This window comes from Phyllostomus hastatus, unplaced genomic scaffold (assembly GCF_019186645.2).
Source record: "Phyllostomus hastatus isolate PE091 unplaced genomic scaffold, TTU_PhHast_1.1 phas_scaffold_501, whole genome shotgun sequence".
NCBI classification, from domain to species: Eukaryota; Metazoa; Chordata; class Mammalia; order Chiroptera; family Phyllostomidae; genus Phyllostomus; species Phyllostomus hastatus.
In genome coordinates, this window is record NW_025334033.1 from 65,708,745 (window position 1) to 65,729,965 (window position 21,221).

General features: G+C 47.3%; 1 protein-coding gene across 6 annotated transcripts in view; it reads right to left on the minus strand.

Annotated features, from left to right (window-relative positions):
- The window catches only part of DICER1 (dicer 1, ribonuclease III), a 66,338-nt gene that overhangs the window by 29,767 nt on the left and 15,350 nt on the right, over positions 1 to 21,221 (minus strand). For 2 of the 6 annotated variants that reach the window (XM_045822114.1, XM_045822113.1), the window contains exons 2-9: positions 13,820 to 13,883; positions 12,784 to 12,884; positions 8,308 to 8,470; positions 7,228 to 7,358; positions 6,115 to 6,249; positions 5,548 to 5,708; positions 3,480 to 3,648; positions 1,792 to 2,264 (exon numbers count right to left, since the gene is read on the minus strand). In XM_045822114.1, coding sequence (XP_045678070.1) covers positions 1,792 to 2,264; positions 3,480 to 3,648; positions 5,548 to 5,708; positions 6,115 to 6,249; positions 7,228 to 7,358; positions 8,308 to 8,470; positions 12,784 to 12,837 — 1,286 coding nt within the window. In that variant the 5' untranslated portion in view covers positions 12,838 to 12,884; positions 13,820 to 13,883. Of the gene's footprint in view, positions 1 to 1,787; positions 2,265 to 3,479; positions 3,649 to 5,547; positions 5,709 to 6,114; positions 6,250 to 7,227; positions 7,359 to 8,307; positions 8,471 to 9,114; positions 9,304 to 12,783; positions 12,885 to 13,819; positions 13,884 to 21,221 lie in introns of those variants that run through there. The other 4 variants (XM_045822115.1, XM_045822116.1, XM_045822111.1 and 1 more) reach the window with 4 other exon arrangements.

Below are 21,221 nucleotides of genomic sequence, written 5' to 3' on the forward strand. Positions count from 1 at the left end.
AAGAATCTGGATTCTGGATTTCAGGAAGTTTTTCTAAGCTTATTAAAAAGCGAACTGGAACAAGACCTCTATTGTACATTTAATTAGCTGCCCATAAAGTCAACCCGCAAACCGCTCTTGATTCATCATCCAACACTACATTCCAGCCGCATTTTTTGAGAGTTGATCACAATTCATCTGATCCTCAGAGTCAATAGGAAGTAACGGGCTGATTTTTGATAAAACCTTTTCAGGCTAGCGCTGCTGCAATGAAAACTGGCCCTGCCTCTACACTGAAAAACACACGCGGAGATGAGTGGCAAGGGAGAAAACACACCCGCGCCCCCCTCTCCGAGCCCGGGACACGGGCTGAGCCCCGCAGCACTCCGGGAGGGCGCGGCGTGTCCATGAGCCCTCGGAGAGCGGTGCTGAGGGCAAGCCCTCCCGGATCCCAGCAGCCTTCCCACTCCACGGCCGTGTGGGCAGCCTTCCCACTCCACGGCCCGGTCAGTGTCCTCCGCGGACGCCCGGGGCCCTCTGATTGCAGGAGCAATGGAGACGAGGGGGCAGGCACCGGGGTTCTCAAACTGCCTCTGTCACTAGCCAGCAATTCGACTCGGAGTCCGGGGCTCTCCCCCGAGGCCCCCTCTCTCTTTTATAAAACTAAGTGGGCTGGATTAGATCGTTGGTGGGGTCCCCTTCCAACCTGAACTTCTGATTTCAGCATAATTCACTACCTCAAGTTATTTCGCTTTGCGTTCATCACGAGGATCAGGCCCAATGACTATGAAAATTGCCAGACTGAAAACCACCAGATGACGACCCCAGAGTCCAATTTCTCGTTACTCAAGTAAGTTTTCAAAAATCCCAAACCAGTCAGAAGCAGTTTAGGAAAAAAAAATCCCAAATTACCTCAGGAAGCAAAGCTTAATTTGCCCTCAGAGATCACTACTTGCAGGAAAGGCTCCGCGGGATCAGCTCCGGCCAATTACTGGGTCTCACGGAGAAGGAGCTGGCCTGCAGCACGCAGTACACCCCCCCCCCCCCCGCCCCCGGCCCTGGGCCCTTGCAATAACGGGGCGTCTGTCCACAGACCGAAAGAACCAGACACTAGGTGACAACCTGACACAGACTCCAAGCCCAGCTCCCCGGCAGGTCCGTGCTCAAGCAAGACACCCCGCCGTCGGAGAGGGTGGGCGGGAACGCACCACCTGCTCGGACCCCCTGCCTCCTTCGCCGGCAGCTCCCACACTCCCCCCTAACGTTTCACTCTCCCCCAACTCAGGTCGTTCCAACACGCAGTCTGTGGAGCCATCCAAACTGCGAGGCCAGGGGTCCTCAACTTTCTCCACTGCAGACTTGCACGTGCACAGACCCAAATCAACATCTGTTATTCGGGGGAAGGAGAAGCTAACATGAAAGACTGCCTTCAGAAGAGAGCTTGCTGCGTGGACCGCGGCACACAGCGCCTGACCCGTCGTCACAGAGCAGTAAGTGTCTGAACCGAGTTCCCAGCCAAACCAAAGCAAGGGACGCTCTATTGCACCTTCATTCTTCTGTCCCTGCTCTCTGCTTTAGATGGATTAGAACAGCGAGGCATCCTCGGAGAAAAAGTCTCAGCCACTCGAAATCCAGCCTTTCGGGGAAGCTACCGTGCACACGCACCCTCGCTGTCCACCCCTGTCGACCCCATGTGGCACCCACGGGACTCACGTCGCCCCCCTGCCGGCTCCGAGGACCGTCCCAGACCAGTCACTGGACGAAAAGCTGCCTCGTTCTACTCCGGGGAAAATGTTCGTCTTAGAGATTTACCTGTTTAAGACGACCGCTGTGTATCTTCTTTCCACAAAAATAATTCCACATAAAATATTGGTAAACGGAGAAGGAAAATTTGTCTCTGGCTTCTCCTTTTCTTCAATTTCTTCATCCTCATCGTCATCCTCAGAATCACTCCAAGACACATAATTATCCTGGTTCCTATTATTGTACCACTCAACGCTTTCAAACTGCTGCCGCTCATATGGTTTGTATTTGCGTAGGATTTCAAGCAGTTTTATCACTTTAGGAGTTACAAATTTCAGGTCAAGTGAGGCAGGTGAGAAGTGCTCTTCACATAGTGCATGTATTTTCCGTAGGAAAGTGTCTGTAAACAATAGAAACTTCCTGTGCAGCTCCTCCTGCTCGTGCTTGATGTACTTCTGCAGCTCCCTCACCATCATGCCGGCCACTTTGTCTGCGCACCAGGGCCCCAGGACCACCAGCACCGCGCGGCAGTCTGACAGTATCTGCAACACAACGTGCAGAGCTCAGCGTGAACAGTCGGCGGGCAGCACTTCCCTGCAGGGTTCAACTGGGGTCTAAGCTGTCCCGAACTGCCCCTCCCAGACAAGTTTACCCCACTACGCTCAACTCTGAGGTTGCTTCCCTGAGGCTGGGGGGAGCAGCCGGAGGACTCTCCGAGCTCTGCTGTTTCCTATGTATTATGTCCAGAACCATTCTTTTCTTTCCCCCAGCCAAAACAATTAAATAATAGGAATTAAAAGATGCAACTGTATAAGGATAATAAAATTTAATTTTTCATCTGTGACCAGTTAGAAGTACGAATGAGCCATTTACTTCCAGGTAACTGTGCAAGGAATTCCGTAGCAGGAGTCACTTTATTTTAGGTATCAGAGAGCAACAAGTCTCCTTTAACTCTGTGCCCAGAGAACCACACCTTCCAACCCTGGCTCAGAGCAGAACATAGATCCACAGCGGGTAACTGAGGGGTCTTCTGCAACCGAGCAAAAGGCCCGGTGGACTGCACACAGACATGATGAAAACTCAAGGGCTGGAAAGAGTCTGCGCGCTGCTGCTTCAGAAAAAACCAGTGAGAGAGAAAGAAGATGCAGATTCAACAGGGTCAACACTCACGAATGGTTGCAAAGTCCTAGAGCAAGTTCTCAAGTTTCAATGTGTCAGGGTAACTGGAGGACTTGTCGGGTCTCGCAGGTCAGAACCCCGCCCTAGAGACTCACACTCCCTGGGTCAGGGGTGGACCCGTAATCTGCATGTCCCAGAAGTTCCGGGGGGCGGGGGGGGCCACACTTTGGGAACCACTACCCTAAGGGATCTCTTCTCAAAGCTGAGTCCCACTCAGGATGATGAGCTCATACCCACCTCATACAAGGAGACCTCAGAAGAAAGGGTTTGAACAGGAGCTAACCCATTTGGCCACAGGGGGAGGGGGGAGAACGGACCCCTTTTATTTAAATAGCCATGACACGAACCCTACGTCATCCCTCAAGTCAGGGAGGTCTACACTTAACAGAAATGTCTGTCAGGTAGTAGTAAACTCAACCCAATACATGTTTAATAAAAAAAATTCATTATACATGATAAGAAGGTAAGGCCTTCAATTAAAATGAACAGAAAGTAGCCTCATTAGAAGCATATTTTCATTTCAATACTAAAACAGAAGCCTTTTATTATACTTCCTGTACTTACTTGTAGATGCTTACCTGTTTAGAAATTGAAGTAGAATCTCTTTCTTTTGCATGTACAGATACGTTACAGTCGTTGATAAAATTAAGTGCTTCTTCTAATTCCATCAGCAGTCTTTCGTAAAGCCCACTCCTGTCCATAAATGGTCCACAGTCTACCACAATCTCATACGGCTGCGAAGTATACCTTGAACATCAGGAACAAAAGTTGCCGATACTACAATAAACTCACTACTGCATCACGATCCACTACGCATCCAAACCCCAAAGAAACCGCCCACGTTCAGCTGGTGCGCCTGCTCCGGACTGTAGGCTCACGGCCTCCCTGCGGGGCGGGGGGCGAGGCGGGGCTCGCCGGTGTCCGGGCTGTGCGCCGGCCGCCAGGGCTCCGGGGGCGACTGCAGAAAGCTGGCCGTCTCGGGGTTTTGTGAACTCATCACCACCCAGGTTTTTCATTTTGTTTTTTAGGGTTAGACTTTCATCTTTTATCTGCTTAGGAACAATGCTGATCAAAATACTCCAGAAACCCAGTGATGACGACTTCTCAGCAGGAGAAGTCGGTGATGGGGGTAGGTCACAGGGAGAAAGTGTCATCCTTAAACTGCCTCACTTCCATACTATTTGAAACTTCAGCACCTGCAAATGTCAACTTTGTTTTTAACTTCTCCCGACATAAGGAAAGTTCCCTTCCACTTTCGATCAATTACAATGTCATTCCTTGGATCTTTCATGCATTTCATAAACTATGACAACCAGAATGACACGTATTATTCTAAAAGCACAAGAAATAATTACGGAAAAGAAATACAGTGAAGACATATTTACTGCTTCCGTTTTCATTATGCTCCACCATAATCTATACTTAACCAAAGAGGCAGTTAGAGAAGCAGGTAATGCCAAATTCAACAGATTACTTGTCAGTTATACTTAAATGCTCCACTGCTGCTACTGTTTTTAAAGATGTCAGCAGGGCAGCCTACCAATCTAATTCGGGTCAAACAAAAGCAGAAGCACAGCCTTAACTGCTACGTCGTGGATCGTCTTGGCTCAGAGGCCAAAAGTACCGTGTCCCAAAGGTTACGAGGTCTGTATTTCATATAGCACTTGGGTACCCAAATTCCATAACCTGAAACATTTCCTTTTCTTCTCACTCTACCTAGAGAACTCTCCCAAAATTCTACTAAATGACAGGCACACTGAAAGTTGTTTTCTAGGTGTCAATGTAATGAATCATCAAAAAACCCCCTGAAACCATCGTCAATGCCACTGTATCACTTTAGGAACTGCAAATGACTCACTCCAAGTCACAGAGCTTACAGTCAGTGGAGTCAGTACTCGAAACCCACGTCTGATTCAAACCCGTAACCTGAGAGATCAGTCTTCTCTGTCTATTGTAACTGTCGCACTTGGTGATCTTTAGCCTTGTTCAAGATTGCATCTTACAAGGATATAAAGGTATTTTAATATGAATTGAATTACTTACTTTTATTTTAAATTCTAATTTATACGGGCTCCCTTCCAGGAACTTAAATCAAAAAGCATGGTGTGTGTGTGTGTGTGTGTGTGTGTGTGTTAATGAAACTCAAAATAGCAACCTCCTCAAAGAGACAAACTTAGAAATCATAAACATCTTTCTCAGAAGTTCACTCCCATTTTCAAAGTGCTTCCAATTATTTTAAAGCATACTGTAAAATACTAAATTCTCTAAATAGTGTTCTTCTCAAACCACCCCACAGGACACGTAGGCCATGGGAAACAAAGCGCACACACTGGTGGAAGAGGGCATGACTACACTGTCCACGCTCCCAGGCCCCGTCAGTATCAGCAAGTACGAAGGGTCCACGTTGATGCAACCTTCCCTCTTATGGCACAAGGAGCCCCATTTGCTACTCTGTGGGAAAAGGTTAAACCCCCGCCTGCAGCCGCCAGTAACCGTGCCGATAAAGAGCTGCTAGTCCTGCTCATGCCCGTCAGCAGCCGTGCTCTCTCTGAAACAGGCACCAGCTGCAAGGCACAGCAGGAGGTCCTGAAGGCTTGAAGTTAGTGACCGCTGGTCTGGCCACACCAAGTCCAGCCAAGTGCGTACCTGTCTAAGACCACCAGGTCAGTTGCAGTTTCGGCATTACTCTTAAGAATTTTCTCCAGTTTCTGAATCTTTTCTTCTAATTCCTCTGGATCACATTTCCCATTTAAAATGGAAGCAGTTAGTCCCAAAATACGAGGGCATGATGGGCAACTTTCACAGAGCTAGCATAATAAAAGATAAGGAAAAATTTCATTTTGCAAGGCCATAACAAGAGATAACACCATATTAAAACATGTCAAAGCGATTGACAAATACTAAAAATATTACTTACAGAAGTACAGTAGCTTATTTAAAAGCTCTGTTTATCAAAAGGGAAGATTTAAATATGCTATGACAGATTGTGCAATTCATTTATGTTTAAAATTTTATTACAGATTTAGATTATAGATTTATTATCGTTTCTTATTATAGAGTATAGATATAAGTGAACATTAATATTCATTCATTCACACACTGGAACCAAGTTCTCAAAATTGGCAACTAATATCGTTTTTAATATATAAAAATACTGCTTATATGTAGTAATTTGACCTGAAGTACTAAGGCTAATAAAATACAAAAGCTCACCTTCATAATTTCTCGGTAGGGGTGGTCTAGAATTGCAAGATGACACTCATCAAACACCAAAAGGTTAATGTCTGACAGTGATAAGTAGCCATTTTTCAAAACAATCAAGGCGACATAGCAAGTCATAATGAGAACCTAAAATGAAACCAACATCAGTTCGCAAACCAGCGCACCATTCGCCTGCCGGACCCACCTACACAGAAGGGGACCAAGGCGCCGCTGCACTGCAGGTGAGAACTACGAAATCCATCCGCCGTAACTACAGCGAAACTCTGAATGCGTGGAAGCTCGTACTTCAGAACCAAGAAGGAGAGTTAGGAAAACATGAAACAGACTACGAGAAAAATTCTTGATAATGAATACCTTTTTTAAAAAATGATAGCGCTATTAAATCTACTTCAGGTTTTTAGGTTCCTACAGACATATTTTGACCGGTGAGCCCTGCAAATGTAATCAAATCACAAAATACTTGACACCGTTTTTTTTCTTTTTTCTCCCCATTGAACTGACAAAGTTTTCTAGAAGATGACACAAACTAAATGTTCCCTTTATAGCTTCTTTCTGGGGCCATTGCAGTGCTTTTTAAACGCAGGCTCCGCCCACTCCGGGGACATGCTAGGGGACCCTCGGCAGACTCCGTAGGCCGGCCGCTCCTCACAGCTGCAGAGCCGCCGCCACCAGCACCCCAGAGGCCCTCAGCACAGGCCGGGCTACGCGGGGACTCGAGGTCGGAGGAGACCTCGTTAAAGACCCAAAGATCTCAGCCATGAAGTGTCTCCTGTTCCAAGACATCTCACTCAAGAGTAAATTTCCTGAAAGCAGGTTGCCTGCAAGTTGGAAATAGGCAGGTGGAATTTACGCTTTTTTCCAACCAAGTAAAATCACATGACAAAGCTGTTTCTTTTCTAAGTAAAAGCAACACAAATGAGCGATTTACGTGGCCCGAGGCTGAGACGCACAGGGAGAGAGAGCACAGGGCTGGCCGCCGGGCCGACGGGCACAGGGAAGCAGAGTTTGCAAGTCCTGCTCCGACAGCCAAGGATAAGGTCCCCTTACCAACCGAGTCCAGGCCTCGCAGGGATTTATGGAGTGGAATTTCTCTACAAGCCTTACCTGGTGCTTAGTAAACTCTTGGTTCCATTTCTCTTTTGTCCAAGATGCATTGACTTCTAGGTCTGAGTATTCCCCAACCTTGAGATCAGAATGAGTTCTGACGGCGGACACTTGCTGAGCGACCTGGTTTGCTGGTCACAAACAAAAACTCCGTGTAAATATGACAAGTTGGTTGTAACTGGTTCTCTGAACTAACGACTAAGACAGTTAAGAAAACCTTTCCCATTATATACTACACCTCACCCCCGACATAGCAGGTATTTCCAAAAGGCACGGATCAGACTCACCGCCCCGCCTCTGTCACTCCCTCCAGAGAACCCCGCGTCACCTGCTCGCTCTAGAGACGACCCCCCACCCCCAGCCTACAACCTGAGCTTTCGGGCTAGAATGGTAACCACTGCAGACCCACCCTGCTGTGTTCTTCAGTAAAATCAGATCGTTTCACCAGGAGACAACGGAGACCAGTGCATATTTAAAGCACAGAAGAACATCACATGCGGAGACCATCCGGAAAAACGGGGGTGCCATAGCCCCTATTGGCACCCGAGCAGCGCATGTTCACATTCTATGCTTTTTAAAATTAATACGTAATCCCAAACACACAAAAACCAGTGCTGGGAACTCACTGAGGAACTACTACAAAGCAGGTAACTGTCCTTCTACAACTGGTACAGTAAAATCATAAATCTTCTTAGTTACCTATCTCATAATCTAGCACGCTTTGACATATTTTATGAAGCTAACACACCAAATGCAAAATAACTGTCACAACTCTGATTATGTTCCAAGAGTAATCCACTCAAAAGAAATGTAGACTCAGAATTGAGTGCAATTACATTTAAAAGAAAAGCTAAAGTTTAACACCTGTGAAATAAAATGACTAGGATTTAAGAGAAATACCGTAAAGTTAAGAAATAAGACAGAATTGTATTTCTGCTATCAGAGCTTCGACAGGCACATTCTCTGTCGAACCCGCTACACTTTTAACCACTCGACCCAGCGCGCACCGAGGAACTGCGCTTAACCGCGGAATCTCATGCCGCGTCCCCCACGCGGTCCGGCAACACGGGCGCCCATTACCGGAGTTGACCAGGAACACCGTCCTCTTCCCATGTCTGGCGAGGTCCCCCCGGATCTGATAGGACAGCTCCTTAGTGAGCAGCACGGCGATGAACGTCTTCCCTGAGCCAGTGTTCAAACAGACGATGGTGTTGCGGTCCAGAGCTGCTTCGAGCAGTTCGACCTGGGGCACGGCGGGAAAAGAGATTATGCACCTCCTGTCCAAGCACAGACTCCAGAAAACTGAATTCCGTTCTAACTCAGGAACTTCCACTCTTTTCTAGAACCTTCCTCCCATAACGTTGCAGACCTTCTGCATCTGCACATACAAATGATAGCCGGAGGCACTGAAACGCCTGTCATGTACAGCTGTGCTGCGTAAGCACACACAGCTATACACGACAGGCATTTATGTTGAAACGCACGTAGGGTCTCTTTGAGACACTTTTGCATGGAAGGAACGCCGCTCTAGGACTGCAGGAACGACTGCATTTACAGCGACCGTGGTTCTGCCCGCTCTCGGTCACTCGGGCCAATCCCACTTCCACCCAGCTCATGAGGACAGACGCCTCCAAAGGGACATTAAGGAACAGCGAGGTTTCCAGCGAGGGAAAAAATGAAAAACTTCACAAATAAAACTATCAAACCAATGACCCAGCAGATGTTAGAAAAGAAAAGGACTATTACGAACAAAGGCATCTGGAATGAGAAAATTAATCAGAAGAGGAAAGCTTGAAAAGGTAAATGAGTTTTATGAGTTGTGTCAACTGTATGCTAATTTACTCCATTTTAGTGAAAATGCTCCAGTATTAGTGTTCTCATTAGTACCTGATATTTTCTCGGCGTATAAATGTTATCATGAATTGCTTCTTGCTGCCATGGCAGTCCAAAGAAAGGACCCATTGGTGAGGAAGCAGGGGTCATGAGCTGCAGGCCTGCCATGCTGAGGGGCTGCAAAGCAGGGCTTTTCATTCATCCAGTGTTTCTTTCATTGCATTTTGGTTCTAGCACAGCTTACTACAAAAGGGAAAAAGAATACCATTACACAACCATGCAGGGTTAAAAACAAAAGAGAGCACAGAAACAAGAGAAACATCAGAATATCACTCCTATGAGCCTTTCAAACTCCTCCTGTAACTGTTTTGGCTTTTTCTTGATCAAAGAGGACCCATTTTAAAAGCCAAGCATTCTCTTCTCTCCAACCCAGCAACCTTACCCCTGGAAACTTGTCTAAAAGAATTAGACAACCATACAAACAGGTCAGCACATGAACATTTACTGCTGCATTATTACTAAGAACGAGAAATAACTTTAAATGTATTAATAAGAAATCAGCTAAGCAAATGATGGAATGGCTCTACTGAAATACCTGGGATCCATGGAGAGAGCACACGTCTGTATTTACTGGACAGAACTACATCCGTAACGTGTAGAGTAGGACGCCTTTTCAAATGCATGTCTACACAAAACATGTAAGCATGTGCACGGATACATTCTGAGTGTTATCTGTGAGGCCTGCGGCGTCACCACTGCTAGGGTCAGGGGACGACGTGCGGAAGGGGCTTAGCGCTGTGCCTGTGCGGGGGCGGGGAGGGCGCGGGGGCAGCGCTCGGACGCCTGCCAGCACTGAGTCATTCGTCACGAGACCAAAGCCACAGGTCTTTTCTCAGCTAACAACCTGGCAGAGATGATCGACTACTTAAACACATATCTTTAAAACGATACGTATCCTAGATAAATTAAAACAAACACACTGCTCTGTGAAATGAGTGTTTTTTTATGGCATCAAAGCACTCCTGTGTCTTTCTGTCTTCTTTCCTAAAGATATTAAATCTGTTATGTAAAACGACAAAAATGGAGTCTTTCTAACGGCCCCAACCTGCGGACGGAGGTCTATGGTTCCCACTCTCTAGGTGCATCACCTGCCTCCCTGACTGGCAGCGGAATTCACGTGCCCCGTAGAAGGCAATTTCCTCCCTTGCGCTGCTTTGCAGTGTCCACTGTTTTCATTGTTATCGCCCTACGAAACTGAAAGGAAAGAATACCGCCCTTTGTCCCTGGACAACAAGAACTCCGCACATCCTGACACACTCCGTTTACAAGCCGGCACAGCCCAGGAGCCTCCAGCTGCGGCACCAACCCGACGAGAAGCCCCTGGCGCAGTCCTCTCTCACACATGAACACAACACAAATTCTGGTCTCAGAGGTTAACTCGTGGGCCAGAACTCGCCGCCCAACTAGCACAAGTGCCACCTCGGGGGAGTGGAACAGGGTGCACGGCTGCAGGAGCCACGGACCCCAGCAAGGCAGGCGCCATCTGGGGACCAGCCAGCACAGCCGCTCTCGTCACACCTCCTGGAGGAAGCCGGCAAGCAAAGGGTCCCAGAGTACGTTCTGAAAAACTACCAAGTCCTCGTTCTCCCTGGACCGAAGAAACAATCTGCTCTCTCTCCACTGGGCCAGAGCCCCAACAGCCACTCCTTTCACCCCACGCTAAGCGTTCACTTTGCTCAATTCTGCAGGCCCACAAGATACTCACCCTCAGGTTCACCGTTCAAGCTGTTTACTCGACACAGCCACCAAGAGCCCAAAGCGAGAACCTGTTTACCTAATTTCCTGAGAGTCAACAGGCCACGCTGGAGGCCGAGGCTGAGATCCGCAGGCACCTCCCACCTGGCTACATTCTCAGGCTCCCTCCGCCGTTCTCCCTCCCCGCCACAGGCTGCTCCCTGCCCAGGACCCTCACTTTTCACCCGACCCAAATCACAGACACGGCAGCGAGTGTCAGGAAATCAGTCTGCATCCTGGGCAGGAATGGGGAGGAAGGGAGGGGGGGAGGGCAACAGCGTGAATCCCCAAACGCACCTTCCTCCGTCATGTACAGGCAGAAACCAGCAACACCCCCTCCTTCCACTGCCACCAGGTCACTCGTTCTTCTCAGACAGGTGACATCAATAAGTGTAATAATTAACAGCTCCAGAAAAAACTGCCCCCAAACAACTGCGAAGAATGTTCTATTTTTTAAAAGGGAGGTCTGCATTCTTCAAAAATATTTCATAAAGTACAACAAAAGAAACGATGAAAACGTTCCAGAAGACTTGTAAAGAAGACTTTCAAGAGACATGACACCTAAATGCAGAAACCAGTCTCAGACCGGACCCTGCGTGGCAGAGCGACGCCAGAAAGGACACTACGCGTCCACGGAAAGGGCGCTGCTGAAGTCACTGGGTTGTAACCACACTACGGCTGTGGGCTCTGTAGGGCAGTAAGAGCCTCATTCTTAGGAAGGGTACACTCAAGTATTTAGCGGTCACGGGCCATGATACATGCAACTGACTCTCAAGGGGTTCAGAAAGAGAAACCACGTACAGACATGTGTACGGTGTGTGTGTGCAACTGATAAAGCACATGGGCAATGTGGGTGAAGCGCGTGTGTGTTCTTGTCCTCTTCGTGCCTTGCCACTTTTCCGTAAAGCTGGAATTTCCAAGGAAAGAGTTGCACAAAGTAAACGGGGTTTCCTGCAGGAGCTGTGTGTCTCACACCCGTCTGCACCACCCACTGTGCCCAACCACGCCCAGGACAGGGCGCACGGCCAACACAGGTCTGCAGGACAAAAACAATGCCCACGCACGTGGCACCGGAACCTTCGGACAGCCTCTTTCTGCCTTTCACAGTGCAGACCACACTGCATCCATTCAGAGACACACTCACACACCTTGTTCTTTCACGGGCACACGCTCCATAAGAACAAGATGTACAGCCTCATTCTCCACAACTCTTAAATGTCTTGGCACACGTACCATGTATACAGTTAAACAATATCCAGTGAACTGCATCAGAGATTCACGAATGTCCACACGATAACGTACAGAACAGAATCACAGACTGCTCAAAAAGATCTTTCTATTCGGTTTGGAAACAAACCCACACCCACCCTGCCCCTCCCGGCCTCGCGGGGTGCAGGAGATGGGACCTGCGAGGAGACGGGGGACAGCAATGCCACCCTCCCAGTCAGTCTCCACGAGGTCCTGACATTTACGGCGATGTTCACTCTTTCAGAACACAGTGGCTAGCCCCAGTAACAGACTTCCTAGCGAGAGGAGAGCAGATCCAAGATTTAAAAATTCAACAGGTAATCCAATAATGTAAAAACAGAGCAGTCTATAATTTTGCCAATTTTTACTTCCTCTGGCACGTTGAAATAGATTTTTCGTTTCTCCCTTCACTCGCCCTTTCTGAAAAGCCCCAAACCCCTGCCGGTGAGTGAAGTTCTGCGGCTCTCAGAGGCGCGGACTGCCGCTGACCGCTCTCGCGGCGCCAGCAGCACCTGCACGGGGCTGGTTTTTAATCACGGACTTTAACTCTGGCCAAACAACGGACACTCACGAAACTGGCCAGGTTGTTCCACACCTCCCATGCATTATTCACTTAGAAACAGCTTAGTGCAACATACAAACTCCTTTCCATTCTCCACGGAGGATAAATTGCTGATTTACCGTTTTAATGTGTGAGACCTCTGTGTTGCTGTTGTCTGAACTGCATTTTGACATTGTGACAGCAGCTCATTGGAAAATCACAGCATGCCCATGCTTCCGCTCTAAAAACAAACGCAAAAACAGCCAATTTTAAGGTTCTGGCACTTAAACTGAATACAAATACATCTATAAGAGCGTCTTATTGATATGAAGAGTTGAATAACGGCCATTATTTTTGTATTAAATCTTAAACAAAAGACATTTGGGTTATTGTAGGACACTAAGTTATTCTAAAACAAAGACTAAGAAAAAGAACAATAGTAGGCCTAATTCCAAGAGATGTGGGGGAAAGAAAAAAGTGCAAGAAAAGATTCTGGAATGAATACAAGGAAACAAAACAAAGTAAATAAATTCTGAAACAAAGTAAAACTCTAAAGATAGCAACTAGGAAAATGAAAGAACAAAAGGATAAGTGTGTGTTATTTCCTAAATTCCCACACCCAGAACAATGAAGGTCACCAGAGGAGGTACCCTGGCTGAAAAATCCAAGTGACCCAGAAATAGGTCTTCAATATGTGTACAAAATACACCAGCCATTTCGATTTCTCAAAATGAAATTAAAAACAAATTCAAAGAACAGTTAAACCCACACAGTAAACTCTTACAGAATTCATTTATGAATAAAATAATTTAGGAGCATAGTTCACCAATATTAATTAATATAGTACAGAAATTTAAATTGGGGGCGGCTCTCCCAGTAGAGATTATAAATCGAAAGCCCAGGCAGTACACAGTATTGAGACGAAAGCTGACTCCGTTGGCACCACCGACCGCTGGACCGGCCCGGGGCCGCCGGCACACCACGGCGCCTCTGGGCGCGGAGGCCCGGGAGGGACGAGCGGCAGCGGCCTCCTCTCGCTGCCTGCGTCCAGCCTGGCTGTGCAAAGAACAGTCCCGTGGAGGCTCAACCCTCTCACTCCACACACAGACTTATCTCCTAGAAGTTAACAAGCAGAATGGGGACCCCTTAACACTATTTAAGTATGTACATATTTACCTCAAAATGCTGAGTCTAAGTTCTTTCAGTTTCCAAGTCTGTATTAATTCATACCCTAGGTAACCTAAAAGCAATCAGAGAGAATATTTTAGAACATGCAACTCATCTTTAAAAACCAACTTTAAGAAATTTCCTACTTAACAAAATTTCCATCTATAACTCATCAGAATAAGATCCCTGATAAGATAATTTAGTTATATCTATTGGGAGTCAAGAAAACGGTACATGTCTGAAAGAGGTGCCCTTTAAAATCTGTATTTATTATGTTCTAATTCAAACATTTTAAAAAGTTGTTAGTACAATCTGACATAAGGGAGAATTCCTGGCAGTCAAGTACACTTCCCCCAGTAAAGTCCGGCTTTAAAGACACTTACAGGCTAAGCTAAGTCAGTCTCATGCTTACAGGACCACGCGAGCGTCTCCCTGCCCCCGAGCTCCTCCATTCCCGCTTCCTAACGCTGCCTCGCACTTCCGCTTGCAATTCCATTCCATTCCACGCCGCCACCCAGGAAGACGTGCACTCAGCAGACCAGGATCACTCCCTCTCTTCTCCTTCAAAGTCACCTCTTTCCTAGAAGCACCATAACCAAAATAGTAAGCTGATAATCCTTTAAAATTCATTGCAGCTCCACTATGACTGCTGAATTATCCAAATCATTTCCCTAGACAATCCTGTATAGATACTTTAGAAAGCTAACATGCCAAGCACAATGAGAACTGATTTTATGTTCATAACACAGAGACAATCAGTTGTGTTTTTCATTTTAATTGACGACCACGACTTAAATTACCAACGTGCAAACTCCTATCGGACAGGCTCCTTTAACTGTGAAAAAGACATGCCACATACCGCCGGCAGGTGTTAGTATAAACCAGCCAGCTCAGCCCGCATCGCCATCTGCCCCGGCACAGGGCTGCACTGCCTCCCACACAGGCTCGCGACAACAGGCAACTGATCGACCGACCCTCTGGTCTCAAGTCCAAAGGCATGTAGAGCTTCCTGGTAAAAGCAAACTTCCAACTCGCTCATTTTCTTGTAACGTGTCACAGAGTCTGACACTGGTAACTTTACAGATACCAATGTCCAGATTGTATTCCTGCTCTTGTGAAGACCGAACGCACAACTACCATAAAGTCCTACAGTGAACAAAACAAAAGCAAATAAAACAAAAGAAAAACAACATGGACATTGTTGCATCAAAACAGGGCCAAAAGTGCTTCTGTAAACTAACAGATAAAACTGAAAAATGGCCGAAGAGCCGTTAGACTAGTTCACAGTAACTGACCAGGAAGACAATTCTGAGATGCTCTACATTAAAATTACAGCGGCTAGAGAGACAGACAGAAAGACAGGCAGACGAAGAGCAGTTAGCCTGTTTAAGGCCCTGAGCCAGCGCTAACAAGACTGCTCACACTCCTTGGCCTGTGTTGAAATTGTGGATTCATTTCCAGGTGGCCATTTCCCCAGGTTTTTCCAAAGAGTGAACAGCAAGCCGACTCCGGACCCCAGGAACCTCAGCTTCTGGTTCACACCTGAGCTCTCCAGACTTGCGCACAGCCTACCCCAGGGGGCCGACTTCCCCCCGGGACTCCGCTGTCGCAGAAGTAGCCCGCATCACCTTCTCCTGACCTTTCCGTCTATCACCAGTGACAATTCCTTCCGTAGGGCTTACCCCTTTCTCTCCCCTGCCGGATGTATGAAAACACCTGCAAAACTCCAGGACTATGCACAACTATGCACAACCTGTCTCTCCCACCTAGCCACTCCATGCCCCAAGGCCAGTCTTTTTTTTTTTTAACTCCCAGCAATGGCCTAATAAACCCTTGCTTTTAGAGACTTTCAGCCATGGAAGTTAAAAAAAATTTTTTTAACATTACAAATATGCTATGGCATCTAAGGCACGATTTTAATTCCAACCAAGCCTAAATCGCTTAAGGGACCCCTCGCCCTGGACACCCAGTGACAGCTTTATATGACTGCTTATGTGGTCGCTGGTTTACGGGCAAAACTAAAAGTAAGAGGCTAATTCTCCCACTTAAAAATAAATGGAAGAGACCCTTTCCCTATCCTTTTTTTTTTCTTACAAAAGTCTTTCTCGGTCCTTTCCAAATGTGTGTGAATCTTAAACCTGAGTCCTTCTCACTTCTCAGGAGTGTTTCCTTAAGGACCTGAGAGCCCAGTCTGAAGTGTAATCAAGAAAGATAATGCCCAGTCTCCGAGTTTCCGAGGAAGAGATGGGCCTACTTTGTGATCTGACTCCAAACTGCAAAACCCGCCCCCGGTGAAAAACCGTAAGAAGTCGGCATTTGTCCTGACGACACGGATGCAGCGGGCGGGCCGTAACCACCGAGCTGCGCGAAAGAAGGACACGGCTGCCTGTCTCCGCGACCCCTTCAGCGGCCACCCCGCGGTGCGCTTCCCATTCCGGTCCCTGCGTTCTCAACGCCAGGGCTGTTTTCTCTCCTCCCGCCTTTGTGGGCAGATTTCCCGGGTTGTGAGGAGACTGCGCTTCTAACCATATTTCTCCAGCACCAGCTTAAAAAAAAATTAAAAAGAGTCCAATTCTCAAATAGCCAAATAACAAATACCAAACAACAAAACTCCGTTTCGTGGAACTCAAGTACTAGAGAAACCCTACAATGTGCTGCCCCAACTGTACTGGGGAAAGGAATTTCAGAAAAGAAGAGGGAACTCAGAGGACAAACAGCCCTACTAAAAGGAAACTTGCACACAGGAAGGATCCGAGTTCTTTAACTCCTGCCACCCACCTCTTCCACATTCAAGTCAGAGCAGCGTCTCACCGGTTCAGGCTACCTTCCTAGTCAAGCCCACAGGCTCACCCGGGAACAGGTCCTCATATGGTCACCCCCCCGCCCAGAGGCCCTCTGGTGTAGGGGGGGCACCAAGTAAGGCCACAGGGGATGTAGAAAGCAAAGTCTTTTTTGTTTTTTCAAGTGTTTCTCATTTAAAATCATCTGAATGCCAGCGAGGGGCCCAGTGTCGGGAAGACCAAGCCTTGTCAGACTCCACCGCCTTTCTCTAGGGTCGTTTCCTCGCCTCCAAGACAGGAGCGCCCGCCTGCTATGAAGGCCAGGGAAGGCCGCGCACGCAGGGCGTTAAGCCTGGTGGAGAAGAACTGCTCGCTGCACAGAACATGCTAAGGGGCCGCTTTTAAAAAACCACAGTGCCATCCCTACCCAGAACCATGTTTTCAAACAATTCTTAAGGCACTAAGGAATTTCTTGAAGGAAATCTAAAATGTTTTATTAATCCCAAAATTCAGGATAGAAAGTGTATTCTCATAAAAATTTGAAGCATACAAGATTGTATGCAGTATTTTAACCCGATGAACACAAAAAACCCAAAACTCCAACTACCTAGTCATGATGAATTTACAGTAGGATAAAACCTATTTGAGTCACAAAATAGAGTATATAATGTAAAATAAAATTAAATAGCTTTGTGTCCACTAGCAAAAGCAAAATGCAAAGAGTCCCAGGCTATTTCCGTTGGCCCCAGAGACAGCACTGAAAACACTACCTCCCTTCTTCCTGGTTCTCAGGCAGTGAAACGGTGCACCAATGGGCAAGAAGTCGTCATCACCAAATGGACAAGTTTCGAAAATACAGAAAGTTGGAAAAAACAAAAGAACTGGAAACCTCCGAAACTACTACAGCACACAGAACAGACATTTCAAGGGTTATCAGCCAGCTGCATCTGGTGACCACGGGGCGTGGCGAGACCAGGGGCGAACCAAAGGCAGGGACCAGAGGGAAGGCAGAGGGACAACAACGTCAAGGATGTGAACACTGACCTCTTCAGAGTCTTAATCACACAGACATTTCCATTGTAACTCGTCGTATCTGTCGTCACTAGTTAGAAATCCTCGCAGATTGATCTAGCCTACAACATGAACAAAAAAACCCTCGAGAGATGCTTCCCTCAACATTACTAACCATAACAGCAAAAAGTGCATCTCCCACCCCATGCCCAGACCTGAATGTCTCACAGTGAATGAGGGAATGGTTTGGTAGACCATGGTTCATTTTATGTAACAAAGTTCAATCGAGCCATTAAAAATAATGAGTTTATAATGAACAAAAATGCTTATGTTATAGCATTGAATGAAGAAAGTAGAACATTTTTATTTACAGTAATACCATGACTACATCTTCAAGTTAAAAATGTATGGGGGAGGGAGGGAAAAATGGAGAGAAAATATTCGCTCAAAAACTGAGCATGTGATTATTGCTGGGAGTAATTTCTCTTCCTGAAAACTCTTCTGCATTTTAAAATTCCCTACAATTGGATCACTCTATTACTTTTAGCAATGGAAAACAAACTTACAAACTGAGAATGATTTGTATAAAGACAATAGTTTAGAGATGAATGATTCTGTTTTAGGTACTGGAGAAGAAAAACCTCTTCCTTCTGGAGCCATTAAAGGCAGTACATTTTACCCCCGTTTCTATAACTTAAACCACAAATTCAATGGCCTTCTTTTTCCTGTCCTACTCTATGAACCAAATTTCTGAGTTTCTCTAAATCTGTAACATAAATATATTATGTTTACACTGCAACGTAATTATGCCTAAAATTAGATTTGTCCAAAATTGAAGCTAAATGCAGGTCAAATACCATTTTAACAAATTCCATCCGTCAACATTTCCATACACAAAGTGTCTCTAGGCTGCCGGCCAACGGCCCACTTACTGGAATGCTTTCCCACTCATCAAAATCGCAGACACCTGTCCTTCCCCTGCAGGTTGCCGACAGTGCCACTCGCCCTGCAGTTCTGCTTCAGGGGAAATGAACACTCTAAACACCACTAGCGTCCAAGCTGAGTTTTACGGTTGAGGTTTGATGCCTGCTTTCTGTCCTTGACTCAGTAAAAACACTGTTCAACAAGCGCTAGAATTTTACTCAATTCACGACACCACCTACCTATCCTTTACACCACTTACGGCCACCCATGAGGTGAAGGGGCCACAGTTTTCTATGTCAAGCAATCTAACACAGCATCACGCGGACATCTGAACACTAAGGAGAAGTCCTGAGACAAAATGAGCCCGAGAGAGGCTGAGTGCGAGGTCGCGCCAGGCCGCGTGGAGTCGGAAAACGGAGCGCCGAGAGCCCCGGGCTCAGAGTGGAGCCCCGCACCGCCGCCCCGGCACTGCCCCGGGAGCACCCACTCGCGTGATCCGCTTCCCTGCGGCGCGTGCATCCCGACCTTCGTGCATCCTGACCTTTGCGGACGAGCTTCTCCTCCGGGGCCGACCGACCCCTCACCCGCCAAGCGTCCCCTGGAGGCTCCTCCCGCCGACCCCCGCCACCCGGCACACGCGGGCCGTCTACACGGCCGAGTCAGGCCTGACGGCAGCTTCCTGAGTCCGGGCAAAGCAGGTACCATCCGTAAGTACAGTTTTGTTCACTGACTCTGCTGAAAATAAACTTTATTTAGCTAACCTTAAATTAACATGTATCTTTGTAGGTCGAAGAAAATTTCAATTTCCATGCTTCCTGCTTTTTGGAGCCTTTCAACAGCCCAAATGATCTTCGTCAGTTTAAGGCCTCCGTCCTCGCCCCTCCGCCCACGAGGAAAAGCTCGGACGGACCGAAAGGGCTGACGCCGGGGAGGCACCCCGTGCGCGAGGGCATTTCCGACGCCGCCCACCACACTCGTCCTGCCGTCGGAGGGACCGTCCGGCCGGCTCCCGGCCACCCCGCGACTGTCTCCTACGGACACGCAGTCCGATCCCACGCTAACCTTGACAACGTTTCTGCAACGATTTAAAGCCCTACTACAGTTTCAGGTACAACTGGGAAAACCCAAAGACTCAAAAAATAGTTCTCATTGATTTTTCAATTTAGAACTGTATTTTTATTAGACTTATAACCCATATAAAACTCTATTCAATGTCAGTAAGGGTAGAAGATAGACAAAAAAATCACCATTTTTAACCGTATTAGTGAAATTGAGGCAAGAATCATTAACGGATGCTAACACTATTGGGTAATGATTATAAAAGAGTATTTACAACACCTTAAAATATCTGCACAGACTACTATTTGAAATGGAAATTGAAGTTTTCCACTGGGAAGCCTGACAGACACCACTTTGACTCACCCCAAGGGACAAAGCTGACATCACCAGTATGGGGACCAACTGACAACAGGTACCCCCTAACGTGATGGACTCAGAAGTATCAGTTTTCCTGCTGAAAGTGCGAAACCTGAATCCAACCAGTTCTGAGTGCATTTACAGAACAACTGGCTTGCGCTCTTCAAAACCGTCAGTATCATGAGAGATGAAAGCTGAGAAACTATCAGAAATCAGAGTACAGAGACGCCCCCGCTGGGTGGCTCGGTGGGTCGGAGCATCGTCCCACGCACCAAAAGGCGGCAGTTTCCACCCTTGGTCAGCGCACACGCCCAGGTTTCAGGTTCGATCCCAGGTCAGGGCGCGTGCAGAGGGCAGTCGATCTCTGTCTGTGTCTCTCTCTCAAATAAGTAAATAAAATCTTTAATTTAAAAAATAGATATCCTGGGGTGAGGGTTAAAAAATAATACGAAAATAAGAGAGTAAAGACACATGACAACTAAATACCACACACACTCCTGGGCTGGGCTGGCCCTTGCACCGGGGAAGGAAACTTGCAGAAAGGCCATGATCAGAACATGCCACCTCACAACATGTCCCTCTGGCAGAAGGGTTATTCGGAGCCGCAGGCGAGAGAGAAAGGCAGACACAGGAGGAAGTCTGCCCTCCCCATCTCTGCCTGAGGGCGGGCCACAGACTTCCCTTTGTGAAGGCAGCCCCTCTCCCTCCTCTGGTGCCAGGGGGAGACGACGCATCCCTGGAGGCCCCGTGGACTCCAATCTGCACGAACCACCCGCATCTTCCCTGTTCCCCCGGAGGTTCCCGGAAGCCCACACTCCTCTTCCCTGGCCTCGTCCCCTCCATCCATCTGCACAGCTCGTCAGCCTGCGGCTGCTACAGCAGCACGGGGCGCCCAGCCTAACCACTCCTTCGGGCCTTCGCGTCTTCCCGTGACTCTCTCGAGTGCCTGCAAGCAAACAAGCCTTTTCTGCTCTCGTTACTCTGTCCTCCGCCGGTTTAACTAACAGTCTCCACCCCCTGGACCAGGACGTGGAAAGTTTTTTCCCTCCCCTATAGTAACATTGGTAAAATGTAAATATTATCAATGTTAAATTCCCCAATTTGACAACTGTATTGTGATTATGTAAGAGAATATTCTTGTTCTCAGAAAATATGCCTCAAATATTTAGTAGTGAAGTGTAACGCCTGGAATGGTAAATGGTAAATTCTATTACTACAACTCTCCAAGTTTGAAATATTTTACAACACAAAGTAAAAAACAAAACTCTACTAAATACTGA